Genomic DNA, 11,739 nt, shown 5'->3' on the forward strand with positions numbered 1-11,739 from the left:
GGAGTGATATGATCATCATTAACGACAGGTTCATCATGTGCATCAACAATTTCATTACCAGATGTATCACCTGAATCAATAACATGCTCCACCTGAACAGTAGGCTCCTGAACAATAGGCTGATGTTCACTCTCAACGGGAACATTAGTAGATGAAACATCATGTAACATAGCAGATTCATTAAAGATAACATTTCTGCTAATAACCATCTTCTGGGTTTCAGGATTCCACAATTTAAAACCTTTAACACCAGACTTATAACCAAGAAAGATGCACTTAACAGCCCTAGGCTCCAATTTTCCATTATCAACATGAGCATAAGCAGTGCAACCAAAAACTCTCAACTGTGAATAATCAGCAGGTGAACCAGACCATACCTCAATTGGAGTTTTCTTATTAAGAGCAATAGATGGTGAACGATTAATGAGATAACAAGCAGATGAAGCGGCCTCAGCCCAAAAACGCCTATGCAAACCTGCATTGGACAACATGCAACGGGCTCTGGAAATAATGGTCCTGTTCATACGCTCAGCAACACCGTTTTATTGAGTATAGGGAATAGTGTAATGTCTGACAATGCCTTCGGACTTGCAATAATTTTTAAATTGCTTAAAACAAAATTCCATACCATTATCAGTGCGAAGTATTTTTACCTTCCTTTCAGTTTGTCTTTCAACCATAATCTTCCACTCCTTAAAAGCTGAGAATGCTTCATATTTATGCTTCAAGAAATAAGGCCAAACTTTTCTCGAATAATCAACCACAATAGTCAGCATGTAAGTAGCACCACCTAGTGACTTCTTGCGAGATGGTCCCCATAAATCAGAATGCACATAATCAAGAATACCTTCAGTTGTATGAGTCGAAGTGTTGAACTTCACCCTCTTGTGCTTGCCGAAGATACAATGCTCACAAAATTTCAATTACCAGGTTCATATCCATCAAGAAGACCTCTCTTATTTAACTCTGCTAAACCAAGTTCACTCATATGTCCAAGACGCATATGCCAAAGGTTAGCAGCATCACAATCAGAATTCTTTGAAATAACTGGAGTAGCGTTACCTGAAACAGTAGAACCTTGAAGGTAGTAAAGACCATTGGTCGAACTAAAATCAACTTTCATCACAATAAGGGAACCTTTGGTGACTTTCAAAACACTATCTCCGCCTGAATACTTGTACCCCTTTGCATCAAGGGCACTCATAGAAATAAGATTTCTCTTCATCTTCGGAATATACTGAACATATGTCAAAGTTCTGATTATGCCATCAAACATCTTGATTCGAATAGAACCTATGCCTTCAATCTTGCATGGTGAATTATCAAAACCCAAAACGGAACCAGCAGAAGTAGTGGAATCAAAAGTATTAAACCAATCTCTATGTGGACACATATGAAAAGTGCATGAAGTGTCAAGTACCCACTCATCATTGGTCTCAGCACATCCAGCAATAACGACAAGAGCATCGTCGGAATTATCATCACGAGCAACGTTAGCAGAATTTTCACCTTGTTTGTTACCTTTCCTCTTTTCCTTGTTCTGCAACTTGAAACACTCTGAGATGTCATGCCCATCTCTCTTGCAATATCTGCAATACTTCTTATCTCTGGATTGCGACCGGCCCCTGTAGCCGTTTTTACTTTTGCCTCTGTTTTCATTATTGGAGGTCTTCTCCTTTGTCCTGCCACGAACAGATAATCCCTCGGCTTGGTATGAACTCGAACCATCATGAGGCACCATTAATTTCATCTTCTCCTTAGAGTTCAAAGCTTCATAAACTTCATTAAGTGTGAGAGTATCACGACTGTATAATATGGTGTCTCTAAAATTGGTATAAGAACTTGGCAGTGAACAAAAGTAACATTAAAGCAGTATCTTCCTCTTCATACTTAACCTCCATTGCAGCTAGATCAGATATGATCTTTTTAGATTCTGAAATATGATTCAAAACATTACCTCCCTCAGGTAACCTGTGCAGGAATAATTTTTGCTTCAGATGCATCTTGCTGGTGAGATCTTTAGTCATGCAAATCCCTTCTAGCTTTAATCATAGAGCGGCGGCAGTTTTCTCGCTCAAAACTTCCTGCAAAATATTATTATGCAAATGGAGTTGAATTTGTGACAAAGCCTTACAATCAATTCTTTTCTCCTCATCAATCCAATCTTGAATCCGGTTCTTCCCAAAACTATCCAGTGCTTCATCATAGTCGGACTGTGCCAACAACTCCCGCATCTTGACTTGCCATAGGGTAAACCTTGTGTCACGATCCAGCAGCGGAAGATCGTACTTCATGGATACCATGAGTAGATTAAATCTGTGTACACAAAGTAGTACAAGCCGGTAGAAAAATTCTTGACTGAATTTAATATGCGGATCAAACGAACTGGAAGAATAGCACCTGAATATTGTACGGAAATAGACGAAAAATCAAACTGTAGCAACCGAAGACCAAAAAAATCTGATGTCTACTCAATTAGTACTAGCACGTAGTAGTGCAAGTACTAGCCTTCACGCCAAAAGTAGCAGCGGCAGCGATTGCCTTCGGGACTTGAAGCTGTACGTGGACGGAAGAGTGGCCGAGCTTCTGGCTGGTAGCGGTGTACGGCGGCTGTAGCAGCGGCAGACCATGCACACGTGACGACCGTATAGTATGCAAGGACTGCGGCAGCTTTGAGGGATTTCCACGCGTTGGAAATCAAGTCGGTCTCGGCGGATTAACAAAGCGATCGGATTAATCGCAATACGGCGGCGGCCGAACAGACCGCAACCCTAATCCCTCTCGATCTCAAATCTCGTATCCGTAAACTTGGCTTACTTGGCTCTGTATACCACTTATTAGATAATCACGAGAAATAAACAAGACAGAAAGACACGGATTTTTACATGGAAACCCTTGCGGGAGAAAGCCACAGACGCACGAAGGCGCAATCACTATGATGGAGGAGTATTACAAGCACGAGACGACAGACCGTCTGATGTGCGACTACGTGAGGTATATATGAGGGCAATACATGAGAGTCCTTGAAGGACAAGTAAACGAGTTGTACTCGTACGCGTCGGTACCAACGCAAAGGCCCACACCATATGTACTACGTCTAGTCCAATACGGTACTAGAATTTGGATCATAATTTAACATGTTTGACTGAGTCGCAACTGCGTTTTGTATACCACGATGGTATACAAAACTCTTTGGTGACCAACGTGTGGTCGACATTCTCCATGGAAAACTCTTCATGATTTTGATGGTCATTGCCAAATTGCATGCCGTGTTACTGCTGGTTGAATTAATAGTGACGCATCTGGAGAAGGCCACATCATTTTTTGGAAAATGAAAAAATAGCAATGTAGACGTTGCTTGAATATTAGCACGCAGCAGTTGCAGCACGCACACGGCAAGTAAGCATGCACGACCGACCGTATACGTTACCATACCATACTGTATACGGCCATCCCACTTAAACTTGTACTCTGGCAATTTTAAACTAAAACTAGGACTTATAGCAAAAAAGAAAAAAAAAACTAGAACTAAGGCAGTGGTAGAAGATGTTCATTTTTAAATTGTAGCAATTGATATGACATTTCATGGTAGACACGCACTGTCTGGGTGGAAATAATGGGTGTAAGTAAAAAAAATTGGTATCAATTTTTTTTTGGAAATAATGGGTGACATTTCGTTGTTGCAATTTTTTTCCTGGTAGGCAAGCACTATCCGGTGGAAATAATCACAGGTAGAAAATCCTTCTTTTTGGCAAAGAGGTAGAAAATACTTTTCTAGCGAGTCAAGTCGGCAGTCTTGCAGATTTTTCACTTGACATCGACTCTGCCTTTTTATGTGGCCGTAGGCGAGTCATGTTAGCGTTAGCAATGACCATCACATCTTATTGGAATACTGGCCCTGGAATTTCCTAGCTACATTTACTATCTTGATTGACACTACAGACGACTCGTACCCTTTATACAGTCTACAAATTGCGCCAAACCAAACACCGAACCCCCATCACCAGCACCAACACCACACAGACCAGCCTACGCGCAGCTCAACGATGAGCAAGATACTCATCGCCATGTCTTTTGTGCTGATGTTCTCGGCATCTACGCCGCAAGCATCAGCCGCAGTCCTTGGAGCCGCCGGAGGGATCCTGCGGGTCCCTTCTAGTGACTCCTTGGCTCACTGCATCCCAAGGTGCGGGGACGTCGACATCCCCTATCCCTTCGGTATAGGGCCCGGCTGCTTCCGTCAAGGCTTCGATCTCACCTGCAACCACTCCACCTACAATCCCAGGCTCTTTTTAGGCAGCAGCACTATCCAGGTCACTGACATTGACATATACTCCGGCGTAGTATGGACCCCTATAATCTACAACCTTACAACGAGTCTAGGTACAAATACATACGACATCATATGGAAGGCCCCTGCTAAAGGTATTACTCTCACTAGAGATAATACTTTGTACGTAGCTGGTTGTGATTTGGACGTCACCTTGTTCAAGTATGGTACAAGAAACATGGTTGGTTCTTGTATGACTAGATGCGCCGGCAGGAAGGCACCGACTGGAGGGCCTTGTAATGGAAAGGGCTGCTGCCTCATCCGGTTTGCAAGTGACCTGCCAGGCTTTCACGCAAATCTTGTCAGCACTAATACTACTGCAACACAATCAGATTGGTTCCACCCTGGCATCATGGCTTTAGTGTCAAATTATCCAGATTATTACATAGATGATGTTGGAGCCGATCTTTTCTCTAGTTGGACAAATGAGATCCAGGCGGAGCTTAGAGTTGCCATCATGGACCAACCAAGCTGTGTAAGTGCACAACTGAAGAGGGAAAGCTATGCCTGTAGCAACCGTAGCAGTTGTCGGAATTCCTCATTCGGTGGTTACCAATGTGTCTGCCCTTCTTATAACGGAGACAACCCTTACATGTTACATGGATGCATGCAAGGTACTTCCGGCCCTACTTTTCCCCCAAAATGAGTTAAAATTGCCTTTTATTTAGCCTTCATCCTCTTGTTCTTACTTTTTGTGTGTATCTACCATGGAGCAGATTATAACCCCAAGCCCAAAGAAGACTGTCCCGCATCATGTGGTCGCATTACTGTTCCCTTCCCCTTTGGTCTTGAAGAAGGGTGTTATGCAAACGAAAGATTTCGTCTTAATTGTACATCTGGTGATCTCATATTTTCTCTCTCAATTGCACAATATCTTGTGACTGATATATCCGTGGAAGATGGGACTTTGATTGTTAACAACATGGTGAATGGAAGTAATGCTGAAGAGGTAGTAATTATGAAGACTCAGAGTGCTGGACATTCATTGCATTTGGGCCCCCCTGTGGAAGATCTATTTGATTTCTCTATGGAATACAACATTGTTATGAACTGGGCGGTTACCAATTTAACATGTCAAACAGCTATGCAGAAGGATATTTATGCATGCCGCAGTTCCCACAGCTATTGCCTAAATGTCACCCATGGGGAAATATTTATGGGATACCGTTGCAAGTGTTCTTTAGGCTATCAAGGAAATCCGTACATCAAAGATGGCTGCAAAGGTCTGATCCTCCTCATCACCCTTAATTGTGCGCTAATGTTGCTCTCGCACATACAAATATTTAGAAAATCTATTTATCTATCAATTATATATGAAAAGAACAATTACGAGATCACTAGAAATTCTCAAAAAAAGAAACTTATCTACTCTTCTATCTGGTGGACCATCCCTTTATTAGTAGATCACAACCGTTACGTCCACATAACTGTACTTGAACAGATAGTATCCATTAGATCTACATAATCGTACATTAACAGCTCACATCCGCTAGATCTTTACAGTCGTACCTAAAGAAATCACATCCATTAAATCTTCATAGTTGTAAATAAACATATCATATCAGAACTTTATATAAACATATCATAATCGCATCCATCAACTAAACCGGCCGCATCCGTTATAGATATGAATAACTATGCCTTATCAAATCAAATCCATTAGATCTACATAGTCATACCTAAACGAATCACGTATATTGGATCTTCATAACTGTATCTAAACATATCATAATCAGTTGATCTTCATATGTCAAAAAGTCATAGCTGATAGATCAGCATGATTACATTTATACAGATCTCATGCAATTTATTTAGAATGAACGTGTTAATTATTTGTTGACCCATAAATTAGAAGATGATATATCATCTCCCCTGATTTGGAGGTTGACTTCGGTGGTGAGATACAAATTATGGATGACGACTTGACACAGAGGGATGGTTGTGCAGTGGCAATGATCAATCGTATGTAACTGTCAGGATCATATTAAAGTGGTGGTGGCAACACATAAGTGACTATAAAATATTATTTATGAATACATAATTGTACCCCCAGACAGAGTTTTTGTCCTCCCCTGGTCGCGCCACCACTACTTACTCCTCCCCAGACCACGCCACCGCCGAAGGACGCTGTCGGTCGAAGCCTGAGCGGCCGACGGCGACGGCAGGTCGCCTTCCCGCGGCAGCCTCCGGTCTGTAGGGAAGCAGCTCCGGGCGGTGCGTTGGCACACGGCCGGGGTCCCGGGGACCTGCAGCAGTTCTTGGCGTCCTTGTGTGAGACGCAACATCCGTCTCCAGCGGCATGGCAATGAGGCTGTGTCAGGGGCGTGAGGCATGTGCGATGTGATGACCTGATCCGTCTGCTTGTGTGGCCGCTAGGCTGCTGTTAGGAATTGGGCGCTGACCATATATAGGGTGTCTCGGTGGAGTTAGGCCAGGGACTATGGGTGTTGCGACCATGCGTGATGCGGAGCCATGGTTCTTGGCTGCAGGAAAATTCTGCTTTTCGTGATTGAGATCCGGCCATGTCGGCCCCTAGGTCAATGGGCCTGGATAGTACTATCTCCAGCGAGGTGTCAATCGATGGTGATGTGCTGCTCCGTACGTGTTGGTCTGTATACTGACCACTCTAGTTTGGTGCGGCAGCCTCTCTATGGATTGCGATGGCCACCAAAAGATCTTCACGGGGATTTCTCTCTTCAGATCCGGCGGTTGTCTTTGACTCTGAGATGCAATATATGGACAACGACTTGACGCATAGGGTAAGATTATGCAATGGTGGCGACCGGTTCAATAGCCCATCACACGTAGCCGTTTGGATCGCGGAAAAGTGGTGGCGGCCGATAGTGGTGCTTTACAAGTACCAAGTCTTGAACTCCGGGGTTAAAACCTAGGTCTGAGACGAGTTGGTCATACATGCCAATGGTGATTCTTTGTGTTGTTACTTTGTTGAATGCATTGCTCAGATAAGCTCAGACTACTTCCTTAGGGTAGAAAACCTAGAATCTGACCTTTGATGCTTGAATCCAGTTACTTCGGTGTAGAGTGATTATTTCTTTCTGTAGAGGTTGTTGTTGAAGAATCTCATTGTCATTATGGTGTCAAGAGATGGTTGGTATGGATACGGTTCTTGTATTTTTTCAGTTGCAGATTTGTTTGATTTGATGTTTTTGTTCCTATTTTAGTTATAGTTTGGGTATTATATGACTTTGCTATTTTCCAGTGGGTTTTTGTGCGTTTACGTTGGTTTTGGCCATGTGCATCCTAACTATGCAGTGGCCAGGTGTGTTTTTATCCACTAGAAAATCCATTCTTTGTCGAAACAAAAAAGCATATCTATAGACAATATAAAGGTCAAAGATAGACCTTTAGAATTGTATCAACGTCTAAAATGTAATGTATTATGCAATTAAGTGGTAAATATAAGTAAAAAATCTACATGAGATAAAATAAATAACTAGCCACCTTGCTAGTTTCTGAAAGCATCACGCAAACCTAAAGGAGTTTCAACTGAAACTTGAAGATCATACGAAATTGATCTGGCAAAGTTTTAGCATGCAGTAATATATTCGCCACCCATATATAACCAACGAGAGTTTTCTACAGATATCGATGAGTGTGCAGGATCAACCTACTGCAATGGGACATGTCAAAATTTTATTGGAAGCTACAAATGCACGAGTTGCCCTCATAGAAAAGAGTTTGATCCAATAAAACGGCAGTGTGTTACATCAGCCAAGCAACACAGTCTTCTTTTGGGTAAGTCGTAGGTAGTGATATATTCTTTTGCAGTTAAAATTAATCAAATGCAGACTGACTCAAAGAGCGATGATTAAATGTAGGCATCGCAATTGGAACTGGATGTGGTCTTGGCTCCATAATTATTGCAGCCTGTGTAGTTAGATTCACCAACAAGTGGAAGAAAGGCATCCGGAAGAGAATCCGACGAGCACACTTCAAGAAAAATCAAGGTCTTCTTTTGGAGCAGCTTATCTCAGATGAAAACGCCACAAATAAAACAAAGATATTCTCCTTGGAGGATCTACAGAAGGCAACCAACAACTTCGATACCACTCGTGTTCTTGGTCGTGGAGGACACGGTACAGTTTATAAAGGGATTCTATCTGACCAACGGGTGGTGGCTATTAAAAAATCCAAAATTGTGGAGCAAACTGAGATAGACCAGTTTATCAATGAGGTTGCTATCTTGTCTCAAATCATTCATCGAAATGTGGTAAAGCTCTTCGGTTGTTGCCTTGAATCTGAGGTGCCTTTGCTTGTGTACGAGTTCATATCTAATGGCACACTGCATGACCTACTTCACATTGATGTTGGTGTTAAATGCTTGCTGTCTTGGGATGATCGCATTAGGATTGCAGTAGAAGCGGCTGGCGCACTTGCTTATCTGCACTCGGCTGCTGCAATACCAATTTTCCATAGAGACGTGAAATCTTCTAATATTCTATTGGACAGCAGCTTTGCCACAAAGGTTTCTGAATTTGGTGCTTCAAGGTCTCTTTCACTCGATGAGACACATGTGGTGACTATTGTCCAAGGAACCTTTGGTTACCTAGATCCAGAGTATTACCATACTGGGCAGTTGACGGAAAAGAGTGATGTGTATAATTTTGGAGTAATACTTGTGGAACTTTTGACAAGAAAAAAGCCAATTTTTATCAATGATATAGGTGCAAAACAGAACTTGGCCCATTATTTCGTGGAAGGATTGCAAGAGGGAGCTATCATGGAATTAATGGATCCTCAGGTTATCAAAGAGGCAAGCCCAGAAGATGTTGATGATATTTGCTCACTTACAGAAGCATGCTTGAGGCTCAAAGGAAGAGACAGGCCTACTATGAAAGAAGTAGACATGAGGTTGCAATTCCTGAGAACTAAAAGGCAAAGAAAATGCAATATTCTTCCAGAGGTCAGCTACTCTACTGCACAGATGCTGCCCAGTTGCTATAGTCTAGAACAAGAACACTCATCCTCTCTCACATTGCCACGCTAAGTATATACAAGCAATACCACAATTGCTTCCTTCCAAGTATTCATCTGAATTGCCATCTATTTTCTATTGACCCGTATTGTGTAATTATGTTACATAGTTCACTTTATACAAGAGTATGTCATGTAGTATCGCTTCCAGTATATTTGCAGAGTTTATTTGTAAGCCCATGTCAATTGTGTACAACTTTATTACAATTAGAGGAGTGTTACAATTACTTGTGGCAAATATGGTTGTAAGGAATAACTTAAGATACATCATTGTATTTAAGTTGCGTTGGTGCAGAAAAACATATTTGTAGCGTTGTCAGCAAATTTCGTACCTTCCATTACCGTTGGCTTGCTTGGTAGAGACTCCAATAGTATCCGACGAATGCCTGATTAACTTTAGCCCAGACGGGTAGTTCACTGTATTTTTTTTTATATTAACATCATAAAAAGACTTGTCAGACCAGCTAAGTAGTAGCCAAGGCAAAATGACAGCAAGAGTCAGCGACTCTTGCGTTTTATGACTTTGGCTCCTTGCATAACGAGTATTGATGGCATGGTTCACGATCAATTTAATTCGTTAAAAATACCAAAATCCTGCACTCTGCATAGGGAATGGAGTCTTTTGCGATGTTAGATGCTCCGGGTTTAGGTGGTACATCGTCTTGTCCAGCAGAGTGTGCAGCTGTTGGCCCAGATCCGTCGCCGAGTATTTTCCGACGACTGATGACGAATGACGATGATGAACGAAGCTTGCTGACGAACTTGAAGAAGTACTTTTACGTCGAGGTGCACTGTACGAAGTCGACACACCGCAGTGCAAAGCTGGCCTCAGCTCGCTGATTGATTTTACTCCTCGCCGATACACGCGCGTACACTATAGCCTTTGGGCAAATCGATTGCTTTGGGCTGGATACTAAAACACACACGGGCACCGCGGCACAGCTGCTGCGTACTTTCCATCAAACACCATCGAGCAGGCACTACTTCCAGAGCACTTTCTAGCATGTCTCAAAGCTAGCCGCATAACTCAATGCACTACCTTCTTCCGGTGCGTCCGTAGTCGCTGCACTTGTCTCCACTTTTGCACCAGCAAAGATAGGACTTACGCCCATAGCATTGACGTAAATTTCGGAATCACCCCCAGCATCTGTAGCATCGACACGAGTTTCCGATCCATGATCCTGAGAGTGAACTTTATCTTTAGCTGATGTTTGAAGAACTGGATCCTCCTTGTCCACGAGTTCACACATCAACATCATGCCTGAGAGAATAATAAAACTGAAAGAATTGAAAACTATGATTTCAAAATGATACAAAAATTACCTATTTTTGGACGCGGCGATTCGGTGCCAGAGCTCAGATTCTCCCGCAATCGTTGTCCTCCAGCTGTCTTGGGATCTTAAAAATTCGATCTAACGAGGCGCAAAGAAAATGAGGAAATCTGTCATACAGCGGTTATACAGTAGAGTATAATGGTCCTTTCATGGGCCCAAACCATATGGCCGTCCGCGCGCGCGCGTGGCCGTTCTGTTCCGTGGCACAAAATGTCGGCTTTTGGGCTGAGCCAAGGATAGATAGGCCATACAGACATTAGAAAGTAACCAGGCCATTGGGAGTACGACTGACGGATGGCACATGCGCAAACGGGCCTATCGTCCACCCGGAGCCGACGGAGTTAATTTTGTTTTGGTCTCAGCTGAATTTGTGATGAAGCTAACTGAAAGCTTAGGCATATTGTTATATAATGATCAGGTGGCACAGAATTTTAAAATTTGTGTGTTGTATGTGTGAAAATTTTCAGAAGTATTAACGGTTAGTTTTTAAAAATTCAGGTTGGATTAATTTATGTGCTCTGGAGAAACCAATAGTTTTCTTGTGGAGGAGGCATCGGGCATTACAAATTATTTAACATTAAGATGATTTATTTTTCAGTTTTGCCTCCTAGCTATGTAGAAAAGATATCACGTGTTGCTATAATTGAGATCTTGAAGTAATTGCTAAGTTGACCAAATATGCATTCGTACTAAGTATGCACATAGATGTTCAGTAGCATCTCTGACTACAATTGGATTTTGGTTCTCACCAAATCACTGATTTTTGTTTTGAAAGCTTAAATTGTCCACGTATGAAAGTTTTTTAGTGACATGCCTGATGTGGAGTTGAGTATTTCCTAGTGTGGTCATCACACATGTAATTACTGAAGCTAGCCATGTCATGTAGCTTGGCATGACGCCACTTTGTGCGCCTCGGCTTTCAAAATTTTAACTGGGTAAATGCAGTGTGTGCAGAGCTGGCTGGTGGCACCACACCGCTGCACTTAGTCTGGACTGCGAGCCATTCTCTTGACGCGGCGTCCACTTGTAGAGTTTGGAAAAAGATTAGATCCCAGCTTCCCTTGCTCATGGCTCCATCTA

The 11,739-nt window shown here is 42.4% G+C and overlaps 1 protein-coding gene across 1 annotated transcript; it reads left to right on the plus strand.

Annotated features, from left to right (window-relative positions):
• The first annotated feature begins 4,046 nt into the window (after positions 1-4,046).
• Positions 4,047-9,532, plus strand: LOC123133019 (wall-associated receptor kinase 3). The gene is made up of 3 exons (XM_044552567.1): positions 4,047-4,954; positions 5,195-5,553; positions 8,170-9,532. Exons 1-3 carry the CDS (start codon positions 4,047-4,049, stop codon positions 9,336-9,338), a joined length of 2,436 nt encoding a protein of 811 aa, XP_044408502.1. The 3' UTR covers positions 9,339-9,532.
• Positions 9,533-11,739: the final 2,207 nt, after the last annotated feature.

Source organism: Triticum aestivum, chromosome 6B (assembly GCF_018294505.1).
Source record: "Triticum aestivum cultivar Chinese Spring chromosome 6B, IWGSC CS RefSeq v2.1, whole genome shotgun sequence".
Taxonomy (NCBI): Eukaryota; Viridiplantae; Streptophyta; class Magnoliopsida; order Poales; family Poaceae; genus Triticum; species Triticum aestivum.